The sequence below is a fragment of the Scyliorhinus canicula genome, chromosome 4 (assembly GCF_902713615.1).
Source record: "Scyliorhinus canicula chromosome 4, sScyCan1.1, whole genome shotgun sequence".
In the NCBI taxonomy this organism is placed as follows: domain Eukaryota; kingdom Metazoa; phylum Chordata; class Chondrichthyes; order Carcharhiniformes; family Scyliorhinidae; genus Scyliorhinus; species Scyliorhinus canicula.
This window is the reverse complement of record NC_052149.1, coordinates 228,983,521-229,002,690: the sequence shown is the minus strand read 5'-3', so window position 1 is coordinate 229,002,690 and position 19,170 is coordinate 228,983,521. Positions and strand designations below refer to the sequence as shown.

At 46.8% G+C, this 19,170-nt stretch overlaps 1 protein-coding gene across 4 annotated transcripts in view; it reads right to left on the bottom strand.

The window, feature by feature from the left end:
* Window positions 1–19,170, bottom strand: part of rnf130 (ring finger protein 130) — a 234,660-nt gene that overhangs the window by 20,919 nt on the left and 194,571 nt on the right. The window contains exons 7-8 of one of the 4 annotated variants that reach the window (XM_038796201.1): window positions 14,966–15,059; window positions 12,152–12,211 (exon numbers count right to left, since the gene is read on the bottom strand). The exons of 2 other annotated variants lie outside the window; for them this stretch is intronic. In XM_038796201.1, the coding sequence (XP_038652129.1) occupies window positions 12,184–12,211; window positions 14,966–15,059 (122 nt within the window). In that variant the 3' untranslated portion in view covers window positions 12,152–12,183. The remainder of the gene's footprint in view (window positions 1–12,151; window positions 12,212–14,965; window positions 15,060–19,170) is intronic. One more of the 4 variants, XM_038796203.1, reaches the window with a different exon arrangement.

The following is a 19,170-nucleotide window of genomic DNA, read 5'->3' as shown; positions in this document are numbered from 1 at the left end:
CATGAAAAAGTAACATTCTGATCAGTTGATGGTGATTTCCATATTCATAATTCAAATATACACACACCATAGGTGAAAGAGGGTCATAACATTTCCTCTGATTTTTTAATTTAAAGTTGGGTTGTGCTGAAGTTCGATTAGTGTCCTGTAAGTTCAGTAATTCTTATCACAAAATATACTGTAGATGCTGGAAATTGCCTTAGGTGATGGCAATCTGGTAGTTTCGTGGTCACCATTACTGACACTAGCTTTTTATTTCAGATTTTATTCAATTAATTGAGTTTAAAATCTCCAGCTGCCGTGATGAGATTTTAGCTAACGTCTCTGGATCATTTGTTCTCTGTATTACTCCAGGTCTCTAAATTTCTAGTCCAGTAATGTAACTTCTATGCTTGAACTCCCTAAAGTGCAAAGCTCAAAGTGAGAAAACAATAACATGCATAAGCTAAAGTTTGAAGAATGGCCCGGTTTTCCAAGCATTTATCCAAGTGGTTGAAAAATAATGGGGCTTCTTAATGGAGTAGTTTAAGTCATTATTGTTACTTATACTTCACTTTCACAGAGTTTCATAAAATACCATCAGCTCTAAATATGTCACGGCTTGGACATATATAAATATAGATCATTGCTGGGTCAAAATCTTGGAACTTCCTACCTAACGGCCCTGCGACAACACCTTCACCATATGGACTCCAGTAGTTCAAGGTGGTTAAACCCCACCTTCCAAAGGCAGATATTGGTAAGCAATAAATAACTCAAATCCCGAAAATAAATACAAAATAAGGGTGAAAAGAGTAAACTAAAGCCAGAGATATTATGAATATTGTCCAGGTTTTGTTGCATTTGCACGTGGACTGCTGCAGAATCAGAGGTGCGGCGAATGGTGCTGAAAATTATACCATTATACAACCATCCAAAAGCATCTCCACTTCTGACCTTATGATGGAAGGCAAGTCATTGATGAAGCCCTGAAGGTGGTTGGGCCTGGACGCTACCTTGAGCAACTCCTGCAGAAATGTCCCATGATTGAAATGACTTACCTCCAACAAGTACAACCATTGCCATTGTGAAGAATATGACTCCAACCAGTGGAGAGTTTTCTCCATATTGAGTGCAGGTTTTCTAGGGCTCCTTGATGTCATACTCGATCACTAGGTGCGAACCATTTTGCCATTCACCCGGCCCGCTCCCAATGGCGAGATCAGGATCTTGCCCCAAAATCCTGGGGCGAGAAGCTCATTAAGCCTAACTCGCATTTATTTAAATCTCATTAGTGAGATTGAAGTCGAATGCAGCGGCCTCCTAGGAGACCTCACAGCAAGAAAGCATGTGGGCATCGTTTAGTACTCCTCTACAAAAGCGCGGAGCTGGCGCAATGGCTACTGAGGGGATGTGAGAAAGTGAGCAGCCCTCTCCATTTACCGCCATGCAGCTCAAGGCCACCAGAGCTTCTGCTGCAGTCCTCGGGGGGGGGGGGGGGGGGGGGGGGGGGGGGGGGCTTTGGGGGTCTAATGTTGTTTGGGGAGCTTGAGGGCGCCAGGTCGGGGAGGGGCGGTTTGAGTCTGTGAGACATTCAAGCCATCTTTAAATATTGTGGAGACCCATTACAGAGGCTACCACAGCTGCAGCCTGTCTGTCCTACCAAAGTCTCCCAGGACAGAGCTATGCTACAGCTTCTCTTGTGAGTCAATTTCATCCTCTTTCACTGTGAGTAGCCTCTAACTTCACACCTGAAGGCTATCTCAAAGCAGCGATTATCCTTGTTAGTTGTGATAGCACTTCACGCTCCTGAACTCCAAAGTGTGTCCTTGAAGGAACAGATGGCTTGTCTGATAGGATGATTAGTGGACTGGATATGCAGAAGGACAGGTAGTATTGGGGAAGCAGGCGGGCTGCAGAAGGACATGGACAGGCTAGGAGATTGGGCAAAGTGGCAGCAATGGAATACAACGTGGAAACGCATTATGCACTTTGGTCGGAAGAATGGAGGCATAGACTATTTTCTAAATGGATAAGGCTTAGGAAATCAGAAGCACAAAGGGACTTAGGGGTCCCAGTTCAAGACTCTCTTATGGTTAACGTGCAGGTTCAGTCGGCAGTTAGGAAGGCAAATGCAATTTTAGCATTCATGTTGAGGGGTTTAGAATACAAGAGCAGGGATGTACTTCTGAGGCTGCATAAGGCTCTGGTCAGACCCCATTGGAGTATTGTGAGCAGTTTTGGGCCCCATATCGAAGGATGGATGTGCTGGCCTTGGAAAGGGTCAAGAGGAGGTTCACAGGAATGATCCCTGGAATGAAGAGCTTGTCATATGAGGAGCGGTTGAAGACTCTGGGTCTGTACTCTTTGGAGTTTAACAGGATGAGGGGGGATCTTATTGAAACTTACAGTATACTGAAAGGCCTAGAAAGGCCTAAAGTGGATGTCTTTAAGACAGAGATAGATAGGTTCTTGATTATTTTATTTTAAAAAAAAGAATCTTTATTGCCACAAGTAGGTTTACATTAACACTACAATGAAGTTACTGTGAAAAGCCCCTAATCACCACATTCCGGCACCTGTTCAGGTACACAGAGGGAGAATTAAGAATGTCCAATTTACCTAACAGCATGTCTTTCGGGACTTGTGGGAGGAAACCGGAGCACCCAGAGAAAACACATGCAGACACAGGGAGAACGTGCAGACTCCACAAATAGTGACCTGAGCAGAATTGAACCTGGGACCCTGGAGCTGTGAAGCAACAGTGTGAACCATTGTGCACCATGCTGCCCATGGAGGAGCACTTCGAGGAGACACTTGAGAGTTCAGGAGCGTGAAGTTCTATCACAACTAATGAAATGAAATGAAAATCGCTTATTGTCACGAGTAGACTTCAACGAAGTTACTGTGAAAAGCCCCTAGTCGCCACATTCCGGCACCTGTCCGGGGAGGCTGGTACGGGAATCGAACCGTGCTGCTGGCCTGCTTTAAAAGCCAGCGATTTAGCCGAGTGACAAGGGAGTTCAGGGGTTATGGGGAGAAGGCAGGAGAATGGGGATGAGAAACAGATCAGTCAAGATTGACCGGCAGAGCAGATTCGATGGGCCAAATGTCCTAATTCTGCTGCTATGTCTTAGCTTTAAGAACTGGATGTCCTGCAACCTTTGATTCCTGAACAGCATACCTGTACTCAAGACGCGTCAGCACCATAGAGACAGCCGCCAACAACAAACAGTGAAGTGCAGAGGTTCCCCACAAGAACCATCTCGCGAATAAAGGGTAAGTGTCTGGATGAGCGGATGACAGCTGAACACGACCTCCGTAATGTTGCTGGCAGAGGTCTGGGGTCTAGGGGGCTCCTGAACTGGCCGGGAGGAAGTGTGAAAGCTTAGTTTTGCCAACATAACTGGCTTGCTGGATGGCACTCAGATAAGGCGGGACAGTCATAATAAGGGTGAGGGAGGCTTGGAAGGTTTGGTGGAAGACCCAGTTGACTGCCGGTCTCTCTCCTTCTCCAAATCCTTCCAGAGTCAAAACAGAATGTTGGTGTGAATTCTGCAGAGGTCGCCGTTGTTCTGCTTGTTGCAGCCGAGGCGTCATATGCCGAAGAAGGCAGCAAGGCCAGCGCAGGCTGGAGGCGACATCACATGTGCAGGGGACTGCCGCATACCCTTAATAACCGGTTGGCCATCAGGCTGAGGAGGGGCCAGAAGGGGAGGCCAACTACTTGCCAGGGTGCACAGGAGTCAATGGTCATTCAATGAGCTGACAGGCAACATGTGCCGCAGAAGACTGTGCCTCAACAGGGAGGCTGTGCGGCACCTGTACCATGTCCTCGTGGTCATGGCACCCCATGGAGGATGATGACACTCGCTCCCGGTGGCCATGAAGGCCGCTGCGGACCTCAATTTCTGCACCACCAGGTTATTCCCGGGCTTGAGCGGCGACTTGTGTGTCATCAGAATGACAGGGAGTGGGATAGCTTGATCTTGGTTTTGGACAATGCTCAGCACAACATCGAGGGCCGAAGGGCCTGTTCTGTGCTGTGCTATTTCGTAATCGCCAGCCCACAGGTGCATCCGGGAGGTGATGGATACTTGGGCATATGACTATGTCACCTTCAACCTGGGCCATGCCCACCCAGGTGCCTGGGCTGCAAGAATTGCTCAATGGCTGGGATACTCCAGGTCCAGGCGACTAACGATGGCATGCATGTCGCCCTGCGAGCACCTGGACATCATGGAGTGCCCTATATAAAAGGAAGTGGTTCCACTTATTGAATGTTCAGATCCTGTGCGACCACTGACTCAGAATCACGCACGTGTGTGCACACTATCCTGGGAGCGTGCATGACAGCTATATCCTGGGGCAGTCAGAGATCCTCAGTGTCTTTGAGGACTACCCCAAGATGACAGTTTGGCTTATGGGAGACAAGAGATGAGGACCTCTGATGGCAGCCATGGAGTGAGTGGTCGCACAATTGGTGGCTCCCACTGAAGGTGGATTTTGTTTGTCCTTCCCTACCGTATGGGCTTTTTTGTGGGCAAAAGGTGTGCGAGTGCCCAGGAAAGGTATTACTTCTCTGGTGAGTTTGGTGTATGGATCAGAGGATGAGAACTACTACAAGAAAGAGAGAGTAGCTGGACCAGGTAGGTTTTCATGGTGTGTCACAGGTGAAGATGGCGGAGGGCAAGGGGGCAGCGCTGCCCACCCAGTGATCGACGGAGCAGCTGGTGGAGTTTTTAAGTGGCAAATTCCAAAGCTGAGGAAAGAGGCTTTGGAAGATTTGGCCAAGGTGGTGGAGCCGCTCAAAGTTGCAATTGAGAGTGGAGCAGAGACAGGAGGCTCATGGCCTGGCGATTCAGAAAGTGGAGGAGGTGGTGGATAAGCTCGCTGGAGACAGAGTTGGGGATGGTCTTGGACAGCCATAAGAGATTACGAGATTACCTGGGAAATCCCTCCATGTGACAGAACTGAGCATTGTCAGGAGGCCTGAGGGCATCGAGGGAGCGGAGGCCACCAAGTATGTGGCGAGTTTGTGGAGAAGTTGATGGGGGAATGGGACCTTCGACCGGCCCCTTGAGGTGGACCAGGCGCACAGGACGTTGAGACCACCACAGGTGGGGGAGCCGCCAAGGGCAATGACGGTGAGGCTGCACCGATTTTTGGATAAAGAGAAAATGCTGAAATGGGCGAGACAGACCAGGAAATTTACCTGGAAAGGGAGTGATCTGCGGGTTTACCAGGACCTGGGTGCGGAGCTGGAGAACAGGAGGACCTGGTTCAACCGGATAAAGGCTGCCTTCTTCAACGGGGTGAAGTTTGGGGTTTCGTACCCTGCCCGCTTGTGGAGGACACATCAGAAGCAGCAGTTGTATTTTGACTTCCCAGAGGAGGCTGTGGGCTTTATGAGGGACTATGGACTGGGAAGAGTGCGAGGACATTGAACTTTGGAGAGTAGCTTTGTGTTCATTGTCAAGTATATAGGGTGGGCATTTTGGGGTGGTTTTTGATGAGGGAGTGGTGATGGTGAATGTGCCTTTTGTTTCTCTTTGTTGGTGGTCAGGAGGCTGGGGCGGTGAGGGGAAGTCAGCGGCCTTGGGCGGGGGCCACCATGCTAGTTGGGCGGGTTATTTAACGGGAGTGAAGTTGGGGGCTTCCAGGAGAAAGGTATTTGGGAGGGTGGGGGGGGGGGGGGGGGTAGGACTGTTTTTTTACGTGAGGATGGAGGGGGCGGTGGTTTGCTGACATGGGAGTGGTTGGTGTGGTACAATTGGGAAAGGAATGATGGGGCGGACATCCGAGGGCAGGCCTGAGTGGTGTGTGATGCAGGCCGGGAGCGGGACAAAAAGGGGTAGCCCCTTGACCAGGCTGGTCACGTGGAACGTGCGAGGGTTGAATGAGCTGGTTAAATGGTTGCGTGTGTTCATGCACTTGAGGAGTCTGAAGGTGGATGTTGTGTTTTTACAGGAGATGCAGCTGAAGCTGGGGGATCCGATGAGGCTGAAGAAGGGATGGGTGGGGCAGGTGTTGCACTCGGGACTGGACATGAAGACGAGGGAGGTGGCGGTGTTGGCAAATAAGAGGGTGGTGTTTGAGGCAGAGAGCATTGTGGCCGATCCGGGGGGTAGGTATGCGATGGTCAGTGGGAAGATGGAGGGGATGCCAGTAGTCCTGGTAAATGTTTAGTCTCCTTGGTGGAAGATCTCTGAAGGCAGAAGGGCAAGTTAATAGGGTGGTGAAAAAGGCATATGGTACACTGGCCTTTATCAATCGTGGCATAGGTTACAAAAGTCATGTTGGGGTTATATAGAACATTGGTGAGGGCACAACTGGCATACTCTGTGCAGTTCTGATCACCACATAATAGGAAGGATGTGATTGCACTGGAGCGGGTGCAGAGTGTTTCACCAAGATGTTGCTTGCGATAGAACATTTAAGTTATGAAGAGAGGGGGCAGCATGTGGTGCAGTGAGTTAGCCCTGCTGCCTCACAGCGCCAAGTCCCAGGTTCGATCCCGGCTCTGGGTTACTATCTGTGTGGAGTTTGCACATTCTCCCTGTTTTTGTGTGGTTTTGCTCCCACAACCCAAAGATGTGCAGGCTAGGTGGATTGGCCACACTAAATTGCCCCTTAATTGGAAAAAATGAATTGGGTACTCTAAATATATTTTTTAAAAGTTATGAAGAGAGGTTGGATAGTCTTGGGATGTTTTTGGTGACTGAGGGGCGACCTGATCAAGGTGTACATGGTTATGAGGGGCATGAGGGGTTATGAGGGGCATGGACAGGATGGATAGGGAACAGTTGTTCCCCTTAGTTGAAGGGTCGGTTACGAGGGGGCACAAGTTCAAGGTGAGGGTCGGGAGATTTAGGGGGGATTTGAGGAAAAACCTTTTTACCCAGAAGGTGGTGACGGTCTGGAATGCACTGCCTGGGAAGGTGGTAGAGGTGGGTTGCCTCACATCCTTTAAAAAGTACCTGGATGAGCACTTGGTATGTCTACACATTTGATGTTATGGGCCAGGTGCTGGCAAATGGGATTAGGATTGGCAGATCAGGTGCCTTTCATGTGGCGGTGCAGACTAGATGGGACAAAAGGCCTGTTCTGCTCTGTTTTTTTCTGTGATTCTTTGTTGGGCTCCAGCGCTTCATCCTCCCGGAGGGTGCCCGTTGGACCCATGGTGACTCCATGGGATGGAGGGGCAGCCGGAGTGAGAAGTCGGAGTCATCTGGCACTGCCAGTCCTGGAGGCTCTCCATTGTCTGCACTATGGTGTCAACGCCCTCAGCGATGGTTCTGTGATTGGGCCATGTTCTGGAGTGCCTCGGCAATGTCCACCTGTGTCTGGGACATGTCCCTCAGGCTAACACATGAAGTTGAGGGCCTCAACCATGGTTGTCACAGACTGAGCAATGCCTTAGACCTCACCAGTCATGGCTCGGACATCGTGCTCCAGGTTTTCCACTGTCTCTCCACCATGGCAGTGTTGGTCTGGGTGCCATATAATATCAGCACCATCTCCTGAAGGCTTTCGGGCTTCTCCAATTGGCCTTGCAATCACTGGAAAGTCGCTGACATCCCCTCCTGAATCTCACAGCTGTGGCTTACTATATGCATCAGCTCTGGGTGAATCTTGTACGGAGTCTCTGCGTCTGGCTGGGACACAGCTGAGTCTTGGGATCCAACAGACCTCCGACTGCTGTCTCCCTTGCATGTTCCTTCCTCCACCTGATGTGCATCAGCAGATGTGTGGTGCTCGGTGCTCACCAGATGGTGCCGAGAAGCCTGTCTGCTAATGTCGCCCACCGTGGTGCGTATCTCCGCAACGGTGGAAGTTACTGTGACGCATTGCCGGAGTTCGCTTCGGAGCTCTCCTCCGAAGTGTTCTCTTGGATGGCAAAGGGGGCAGCGTCTCATCAGGTCGTGATCCAGCAAGGCAGTGGACATGGGTTCAGTGAAAGGGAAAGATAATTGTCTGGAACTTCAACAACTCACTTGCGACAGGTCATCTGGATGAAGGTTCAGCGGATACTCACTTCTCTGGCAAAGGTCAACCTTGCTCCGTTACTGTTCTCTCCTCAGGCAACCCTACGATGCGCCGGGCCAGAGAATCCACATGAACGGGCCCCGCCGCCCCGCCGCTGGCACGCGATTCTCCGCAGTGCGGAGAATCGGCGCCATTGGCATGGTTGGCGCAGCTCTGATCGCGGGCCACTCTTCGCGGCCAGCCCGCCAATTCTCCGGCCTGCATGGGCCAAGCGGCCGTAGGAAAAGAACCGAGTCCCGCCGGCGCTGTTCTAACCTGCTCTGAGAGGCGGGACCTCGGCGTGTAAGGGTCGGGTGGCGGCCTGTAGAGGAGGGAAGAGGGTCCAACCCCGGAGGGGGGGCTCCGATATGGGCTGGCCCGCGATCGGGACCCACCAATCAGCGGGCCTGCCTCTGTGGCTGGGGGCCTCCTTTCCTACACGCCGGCCCCTGTAGCCCTGCGCCATGTTGTGTCAGGGCCGGTGGGTTGGAGGAGGCCACTGTGCATGGCCACATTGGTGCCAGCGCAACTGAGCATGCGCGGATCCCCCGGCGGCCAGTTCGCGCCAGGATCTGCAGCTGGAGCTGTGCGAATTGCTCCAGTGCCGTGCTGGCCCCGGTTAGGGGCCAGAATTAGACATGGGAGCGGCCCGTTCACACTGTTGTAAAATGCGACGGCGTTTATGATGGCATGGACACTCTGCCGCGGGATTGGAGAATCCCGCCCCGGATCTCCGAAATTCTTGTGTCTCGACTGGGGGTGAGTGCTGGGGGAATGATTAAAGCAGCTCCCCCATGTTAGCCGTCGAGCAGCTGAGGTGTGAGTCGGGGAGAATCAGATGGCTGGGGTCTCGGGCATGGTGAGTTTCACGTGGAGGCTCATTTTTTGCACTAAGTGCAGGTGAATACAGATTGCGATCGCATCATTACGGCCGGCGCAAAATACCCCGCCAAACTCCCTTAAAGGACACTTAGGGTGTGGCCATACTATGCCTGAAAAGGTGTTCGCCGTGGCGTAGCATGGCCAATAAAAGCCGGGAGACCCACCTCCTGGGATGTACCCGGCCCACAGCGCCTCGTGAGATCCAACGTGCTCTTGCGAGGCGTTGCAAAGTAAATCTTGCCCATTGTGGGAAATCTTTTTGGCAAATCTTCACATTAAAGCAAGACAGCTAGTCTTACTCTAATGTATAGATTCCCGAGGTACCTGAGGTTTTGGGATTCATCCCTTTTGTCACAGAGAGCTCAGGCGAATGCCATTTGGTACTGGTCTCCCCAAAGGGGACAGACGGAATGGCACTCATGGGGGTCCCCAAGAGGATTTGAGGCCCCCAGCTGCATGCCCTTTGGTCAGGGCAGTGCCCTGACACTGCTGGCACCACTTGGGCACCCTGGCAGTCCACTTGGGTGCCTGTCTGGCACTGCCAAGATGGCATTTTTTTTTTGCACGTGTGCGACCAGGCCGGGGTTGCATTAGACTGAATTGACCAGGAGTCGAGTCGAGATGAGTGAAAGTAATCAACATGAAGAAGCAAGAGATGGTGCCCAAGCTAATGGGAAAATCCAGGAAATGAGCCGTTAACTATAGGATAGTTGCAGCATTTTGAGAGGGAAGTAAAACAGGCAATAAGTACATAATTTAATACTAGGAAGTAGAAAATGCAAGATTATAAATTTAAAAAAATTCCCAAATTACATAGTTAGCAACATTTCTTTGAACAGATTATTAAAAATGTTTTATCTTCACCATTGGAGTACACAAACACAGTCAAGAAAAGTCCAGCGTACACTCAGTGGCTACTCGCGCTACAATGGTGTAGATATCTCTCCCAGTTGCTATTTTGGTCCAAGAAGAGTTCTTTTATTGCGTTATCTGTTCTTAGCTACACATGCTGATTACCTGCTCTCCCGCTCACTCAAACAGCTGCTACCAATGCAGCCTTCCCTCATCAATAGCCAAAAGTCAATATCCTGCTTGTTTTGTAGAAACCACTAAACTCTTGCTCACCATTAATACTATCCTGGTCAGTTGCTTATGTTTGGTATCCCCACCATTTTGTTCAGTCTTTCGTAAGCTTGAGGAGTAATTATCCCCAAGTGGCCTTACTCACACATGCTGCCAACCTGCTGAGCTTCCCATGACATATCCTGGTTTATTGCAATAATGGGACTAGGCATAATTTGAAAAAAAGTACACAGAAAAAAAGATAATTTTATAAAATGTACCGAATAAAATGTTGCTGTTGTAGGATTGATTGAGAATTATGCAGGTGAATGCTACTGTATCACACCATCTGCCAATTATTAAGTGCGTGGAAAATGTGGGGACTGGTTTAGCTCAGTTGGCTGCTGACTGGGTGCTGGAAAGTGAGATTAGAATGGGTAGGTCCTTTTCAGCAGACACAATGGGTTGAACGGCCTCTTTCTGTGCCATAATGTTTGTGGTTGGGGCCAGTTTAGCTCAATTGGCTGGACAGCTGGTTCATGAAGCAGAGCAAGGCCAACAGTACAGGTTCAATTCATGTATCGGCTGAGATTATTCATGAAAGCCCACCTTCTCAATCTTGTCCTTGCCTGAGGTGTGGTGACCCTCAGTTCAAAGGGGAAAGCAGTCAATGGGACTATGGTGACATTACTTTTACTTTACTGTGGAAAATGTATAATTTGTGGCAGAGATGCAATCTGTGAGCCATTTCAAATAGATCACTGGTGATGAATTAATGTTCACTGGTAATGTGAGGCAGTTTAAAAATTGGAGTCATACATTGAGCATAATAATGAATGAAGCCGATTCTTGCTTGGAAATTGGCTGGAGGGAGAGGAGGACTAGATTGGATCAGATATTTAAATTATAGCCAGATTCTGGTACAGGTTTTGGGTCCTTACTCAGTGGCAGTTTAACAGGGTAACAGAGAACCTATTTTTATATTCAAAAGATCTAAATAAGGAGCAATTTTAGGAAAGTGTGATTTAGCTATTCAGGACAATTTGTTTTCCAAATCCATTTATGAGTAATTGCAGAATGGTAACTTTTCCACAAATTCCAGGTTTTCAGTCATGTACCTGCTCAAGACAAGCGGAAGAATTTAATGCTCCCCTCAACAATGGGTTGGGTGGCTGAAGGAGGGGAGGGGGCGGCGTATAAAGTGGTGGGAAGATGCGGTTCGAAGATCTTGTCGTCTTCCTAATTCCCCCATTTAAGTCAGGGTGGAAAGGGTTAAGGACAGTCCACCCACCTGGAGACCACATGATGTCCTTAAATGGCCACCTGGGCTACTTAAAGCCTGATCCCACTCACTGATATTCTACGATTGGCAGGCAGGTGCCAGGCCCTGTGGATATACAGCCAAGTGAACCCTGGCGAATATGCCTGTGGCTGGGGTTGGAAACCCTCCAACTTGAGCAGCCTATATCCAATGGAGAGACTCACCAGGGGCAAGGGACACCCATGGGTGAGGCCCCCATCTGTCCTTTCAACGGACCCCCTTGCCCCACCTCGCTGGAGCCTTCTTGACTGACCTCTGTCATCCTGCTTCACCTACCTTTCCTCCAGGCTCCAGTGATGATCCTGCTCCTCGGTCCATTTATAGTATTGACAGCAACCACTGCACCTGGTGGCGCTGCCTGATCTAGCTTCAGATTAGCCAGCAGTTCTGAGGTGGACAATCCTGTCATTAACTAGGCAAGTGCCTGTTGGCTTAAATATACGCAAGTGTATAGTTACATGTACTGTTCCCCATAACTCGCACTGGGTTACACTTTGGAAAACCTTTTCTTAAAGGGTATCTGGACCTCATAGTGAGGCCAAGTCAGTCAGGTTGAAGCACTTTAGCACATTCCCCACAGCAGAAGGGGGATATCCCTTTGCTGATAGAGTTCAATTTCCCTTCACATATATTTAAGGTCAAAAAATTCTTTCTCGATTGGAATCAGTTTCTAGGAGTTGCCACGGTGACATTGCAATAGGGTGAAGGTTAAAATGGACAGCCCAGTTGCCATACTCCCAATGGGCACAATCCACACAGGATAATTGATGTGGAGGTTTACAGTGAATCCTAAAAAAATGTATTCATCCAAAATCAAACACCTTTAAAATTGATATGGTGGAAGTCTATTGCTGACGTACTTGTCCTGATGGTACTTACCTGTATAATTATCTTCTTTCATTTCCAATCTTTCACCACTGTGCTGTTTCATTTTCATATCTAAAATGGCAATCATACTGTTCATTTAATGTGTGGATTCTTAACTTCACTGAAATGACTTCAGAATATTAACCTGACTCTTGTAGGTTGTTTATTAGTTTAACATGCAAGAATAAATTATGTTCAGAAATTCCATGTCATGTCTACCTTCTCCAATAATTAATTACTGCTAACACATGGTTTAAATGTATGTCCTGATTCAGCTGCAGCAATTTATCTCTTGAAAGACAACAATTTCAAATATTTGATGATGATCCTTGACCTATAGGTACCAATCTGGCTATTTGCTAGTTATACTGATTCTTCAGAGGTTGAAGCTAGCTGCTTCTCCCTGCCTCTCGAAGATGCATTCTTTGTGTTCCTCTCCTACTTCCCATTTTAACATTTCTAGCATTGATTCAAGTCTTTAGGGGTTTGAAAGGAATTGATAGGGTAGATAGAGTCTAGGACAAGAGGACATACCTTAAAATCAGAACCATGCCACTTGAGGGAGAAGTTAGGTAACACTTCTTGTGAATGGTGGTAGTGGAACTCTCTCACACAAAAAGCAGTAGATGCTAGCTCAATTAATAAATTTAAATCCGAGATAAAAAAATACTTTGCTAGCCAGAAGTATAAGGAATACGGAAACAAGACAGATAGATGGAGTTAAGGTACAGATCAGCCACGATCTTGTTAAATAGCAGAACAGGCTTAAAGGGCTGAATGGTCCCTTGCTGTTTCTAGTTTTAAAAAACTCATTCATGGGTTGAAGTGTTGCTGACAAGGTCAGCATTTATTTCCTATCCCTAATTTCCCTCGAGAAAGTGGTGGTGAACTTCCTTCTTGAACTTCTGCAGTCCACACACAATGCTGTTAGGAAGGGAGACACCAGGATTTTGACCCAGCGACAGTGAAGGTATGGAAGTCAGGATGGTGTGTGACTTGAACTTGCACGTGGTGGTGTTTCCATGCATCTTCTACCCATGTTCTTCTGGGTGGAAGAAGTTACAGGGTTGAAAGGTGTTGCCAAAAAAGCTTTGGAGAGTTATTACAGTGCGTCCTGCAGATGGGATACACTCCTTATGCTGTGCGTCGATGGTAGTAGAGGAAGTGTTGGATGGGGTGCCGAACTGCTTTTTTCTGGATGTTGTGAGCTTCTTGAGCACTGTTAGAGCTACACTCAACCAGAAAAGTGGTGAGTGTTACATCACGCTCCTGACCCGTGCCTTGCAAATGGTGGACAGAGAATGGTGGAGAGAATTTCCAGCTTCTGATCTGCTCTTGCAGCTACTAATGTAGCTATTTTATTTACGTTTCTGATTAATTGTAACTCCTCAGGATATTGAAGGGGATTGGCGGGAGAGGGAGGGATTCAGTGATGGTAATGGTCAAGGGGAAATGGCTAGATTCTCTATTGTTTGAGATGGTCATTGTCTAACACTTGTGTGGCTTATACGTTACTTGTCAGTTATCATCTCCCACACCTCTAATACGTAATACACAAATTCTGGGGAGAACACAGGTTTATTGTTGCCAATATGCTACAACTTTAGGGAATGAATTTAATTAGACCTACTAGTCATTCACGCTTCTTAAACATATCAAAGCAATGAGATAATGAACAGTTATTAATGATGGCAGTCGCTGTGTGAACCAGAAAACCTATTGACCATCTTACACTGGAGAACCCCACCCATGATTAAACACAGTTGGATAAATAAATCACCTTTGCTGACTTTCAAACCAGGGCAATGTAATCAAGGGAATGCCAAAGTACACCTATTTTCATGCATTCCATGACTGTAGCCGTTAATCCACAAGCCTGCTATCCATCCCTGATTGACTGAATTCTTCAGTCCAATATTGTATGGTAGCATAGTGGTTAGCATCAATGCTTCACAGCTCCAGGGTCCCAGGTTCGGTTCCCGGCTGGGTCACTGTCTGTGCGGAGTCTGCACGTCCTCCCCGTGTGTGCGTGGGTTTCCTCCGGGTGCTCCGGTTTCCTCCCACAGTCCAAAGATGTGCGGGGTTAGGTGGATTGGCCATGCTAAATTGCCCGTAGTGTCCTAAAAAGTAAGGTTAAGGGGGAGTTGTTGGGTTATGGGTATAGGGTAGATACGTGAGTTTGAGTAGGGTGATCATTGCTCGGCACAACATCGAGGGCTGAAGGGCCTGTTCTGTGCTGTACTGTTCTAATATTTGATATAGCACAAATAAATTAGGTTGTAAACCTACTGTGAACCCAGATTTATAGGCCGTTAATGACTTGATGTGAATACAATTACATCTTTAAAGATTCTGTGACTGGATCAAACGTGTAAACTTTGCATGATAGTCCACTAAACCAAGATCAGTTTGGCTTGACTGCTGAATCAGTTCTTAGTGGATCCAGAAGAAATAAGTTGGTCCCATTACCACATGGTGCAAATGCCCTATAATAAATTGCACCATCAACTTGCAAAATTCAGAACAAATGACTGTGATTTATAATGGTTGTGGTTATCACTTAATAGTTAAAATGGGACTTGTCCTCACTTGATTTTTTAAATATATTAAGTAACATTTTAACAGGCCTGGCAAATTAATTAGTGAACGCAATTTAGGTTAAGTAGCCAATTAGTTAAGCAAAGAAAATCCTGTTTTGTAATGCTCACTGAGAACACATGCAGGACACCGCCAGACAGAGAAGCTACAAATCTACATAGTTTGAAATGTCTCCTGGAAAACAGTATGATTTACAAAATTAAAAAAGGGAATTGACTGAATACTTACTCCTCCACTTCTGTGCCTGTGGTTGCTTTGATTATCATGTAGAAGAGAGTGAGAGCACTAAGCACACCAAAACTTGCGATAATAAGCCATTCTTCTGTTAACAAAGGAAAGGTAAATCACTCTGGGAAGTGTGTGAATAATGACGTGATTCCCCTATACAGCAGCAGTGGTGGAAGCACAGGTGAGCGAGTCGAGGAAAATATGGATCAGACAGTAAAGCAGAATCAATGACAGTGCATAGTGAGGAAATGGCGAGCAAGATCGACAGGAATCAAAAAGAAAGTGGCACATAATTTAGAAATACTGGTCCTACTGTATACCCTCCCAATAACATTCAATGGTGAACAATTTTAAATGTTACCATTTGAAATTATTCCCGAGTTTGTACCTTTGTAAAATTCAATAGTTTTAAACAAAAAGACTAATGGCGTATTTAATTAGCAGATCAGGCGGGATCTTTGGAAAGAAACAAAGTTGAAGTTTCTGGTCGAGATGATCTGTTCTGATGAAAGATCGTCTCTTCCAGAAACATCAATCCCATTTCTCTTGACAGATGTTGCCTGCCCTGCTGAGTAATTCCAGAAATGGTTTTATTTCAGGTGTTTAAAAATGTATTCTGTAACGGGATGGAGCATCGACGGCAAGACCAGAATTATTGCCTGTCCCTCATTGTCCTTGAACCGAATATCTTGCTGGACAATTTTAAACTGTTAAGAGTCAATCACGTTGCTGTGGATCTGGAGTCACATGTTGGCCAGACAAGGTAAGGATGGCAGATCTCCTTCTCTAACGGACATTAGTGAATCAGATGTTTTTTTTACAACAATTGATGACAGTTACATGGTCACCATCACAGGTTAGCTTTATATTCCAGATTGAACTTAAAATCCACGTGGTGCCATAGTAGGATTTGAACCCATGCCCGGAGAGGGTCAAGCCTGGGCCTCTGGACAATACCATCAAGTCATCATCTTCAGTTTCCAACATCTGCAGTGCTTTGCTTCGGTATTGTTGAGAATTTTAGAATTTTGTTGTTCTTTGACTGGGAGCCAACACACAAGAGAGATGAGCGAACCAGCTTGGTGCAAAAGGACTCGGGTAGCAAGGTTTTGGATGACCTCAAGAGGGAAGAATGTGGGAGGCCAGCCAGGACTGTTTTAGAACAGTCACGTTTGAAGTAACAAGGGCATGGCTTTCCAGTAGCAGATGAACCGAGGTAGGAGCAAATTTGGGTGATGTTACTGAAGTTATGAAAATATTGTTCATCACAACCTAGTTTGATTTCTTTAAAAAAAAGATCAGTTAGATTTCTTCACAAGTCAGCAGGTAAATGAACCAGTTGCAATGTCCCTACCTGTTCTCAGACTATCCTAAAATTAAATGGTCACAGCTAGAACTTTCTTATTGTCAATGCAATTCAATTCCGTATCCACAAATACACAGGAGATGGGAAACAGACTCTTGTTCCTGTTCGTAATTATCTTCCAGTGAAAACTGCTGCATGCATATACATAGTTAGATGCAACAGATGGGCTGGTTTAGCTCAGTGGGCTAGACAGCTGGTTTGTGATGCAGAACAAGGCCAGCAGCGTGGGTTCAATTCCCATACCAGCTGAGAATTCTGAATTCTCCCTCTGTGTACCCGAGCAGGCATCGGAATATGGCGACGCGGGGCTTTTCACAGTAACTTCATTGCAGTGTTACTGTAAGTCCACTTGTGACAATAATGGACCGTTATCTTATCTTTTATCTTTATGAGACCAAAATCAGGCAAGCTGGATTCCGCACGGCCAAATTGCTAGCTGTCACTCACATTCCAGGTCAAGGGAAAAGAATCATTACTTAAAAAAAATACACGAAGGCTACCAGACCCCTTGGAAGCATATCCCAAGCCCACGTTGCTGTCGGAAACATGCTCACAAAACTTTGTCACTCACACAAATATGAAAGGTGAAAAGGATTCACAATCTTGAGAACAGTGCAAGTCTTGATAGACTGGCACCAGCACGTGGCAACTTTTTAGATAGTACTTTTAATATACAACAATGATACAAATTCTATACAAATCCACCAACTAAAAAGAGTAATTCTCATCCACTTCAAACACATTAAGATCAATAGGAAGCAGCACTTTTTCCACATTCTGGATATTGTACCCAATATATAATCTCAGCCCAACAGCACTGCACAGGGTTCCAGGCAACCCTGATCTTTCCAGCTGACACAGCCAGCCCCCAACCAGTTGAATGAGAATGCACTGAATGAGTAGAAATTCAGTTATAATTGCGTGAGGATGTGGGATTTGTAATTGCAGTTTTGGGGACTCAAAATTCCATCCACTTTTCAATCAAAACCAAAATGCACTTGACTAACCATAAATGACTTTGTTGCCTCAAACACATGAGGGTTATACTGAAATTACATACAGAAATGTGAATCTCAGCAGATAGCTATAACTTGATATCAGTTAAGTGTCAGCTTGTTCAGTTAGTACCAATTTTAGCCTACAAGGCAGAGGATAGTGGACATGAGCCCCATAGAATAGATTCATAGATTTACTACAGTGCAAGGAGGCCATTTTGCTCATCGTGTATGCACCGACTCTCTGAAAGAACACCCAGCCTCGGCCCACTCCCCTACCCCATTATCTCATAACCAAACCTAACATGCACATCTTTTGACACTAAAGGGGCAATTTAGCATGGCCAATCTACCCAACCCGCGCATCTTTAGTCTTCATGCAGAAACCAGAGCACTTGGACGAAACCCACGCAGACATGGGAGAATGTGTAAACTCCACACAGTCACCCAAGGCTGGAATTGAACCAGGGTAGTATATCAAGAGCTTCCAGCAATGCCTCCTTCCTTGTTGGACTGGAAATATACTGACATAGAAAATTCTCCTGAATATATTCTAGAAACTCTTGCTCCTCCCTCTTTACACTATTACTATCTCAGTCTATATTCGGATATTAAGGTTCGTTATTCTAATACCATATAATTCTTGCACTTCTCCACAATTTCCTTTCAAATTTGCTCCGCTATATCTTTCCCAATAGTTTCTGGTCTATAGAATACACCCATCGGTTTAGATAGGAAATTTAAAGTTCCCAAGACGGATTCCAGGCAGATGAAGGGCATGACCATAGCCTATCCACCCCACCAACTCCCACTCCGGTTTTACCAGTGTCAGGGGAGATGCGAGGCAGCCTGCTCACCTCTAGGCTAGTTGAGGCCCTTAAGTGGGCAGTTAATGACCACTTAAGGGCCTCCTCCCGCCACTGCTGGGATTTTACCAGAACAAGGGACAAGTGTCAAATGACCATGTTGGCCTTCCACCCTCTCGCCCTGCTCAGTGACGTCCTTGATCCTGGCATAAGGGAGGCAACAAAGCATCTTGGATTCACATCTGTGGCCATAGAAATGCCTGCCGGTTCACTTAACCATTGATTTCCCCATAGCTATGGACTACTGATTGGGGAGTGAGATGCACTTAAGGGACCCCTCACTTCCTGCCTGAATCTTTTTCACTGCCTGGTGGTCACCCATTCCCTATCTCCCTGCATTCCTTTTAAGCTGCGGGGTGAGCGCATTTATAATTAAAGTGCCATCAACAAAATTCTCAACCTCACGTGCCTGCCAGAGTGACGCCACCCTGAGCTCAAGCAGCTGCTGCTTACGGCATTTCCTCCACTTTGCTGCTCCAGCTGATGTCTCTTACTGTACATAACAAATATAGCTGGTGTCATAAAAGGGGAAGCCAATAGATGATGTTCCAGTTAAGGAAGAAGAGTGTGAAATAGTGGATGGGTTGTACACTGTAAAAAAGGAAGTATTAAAGGGTTTGATGTCTTTGAAAACAGATAAATTGTCAGGATTAGATGCAGTATCACAAGTTTTTAAAAGAATCAAAGGAGGAAATTGTGGAACTTCAGGCCGTCATATTTCAATTTTCCCTGGCTACAGGAGTCATGCTAGAGAATTGAAGGACTTTTTAAAACTTAATTTACGGGTTGCGAGCATCTCTGACCAGGCTAGCATTCATTGCCCATCCCCTGTTGTCCTTGAGAAGGCAGTGGTTAGCTGCCTTCTTGAACCACTGCAATCCCCAAGGTATATGTACACCTGTTAGGGAGAGAGTTCCAGGATTTTGATCCAGCGACAGTGAAACAACAGTGATATATTTCCAATTCAGGATGGTGAGT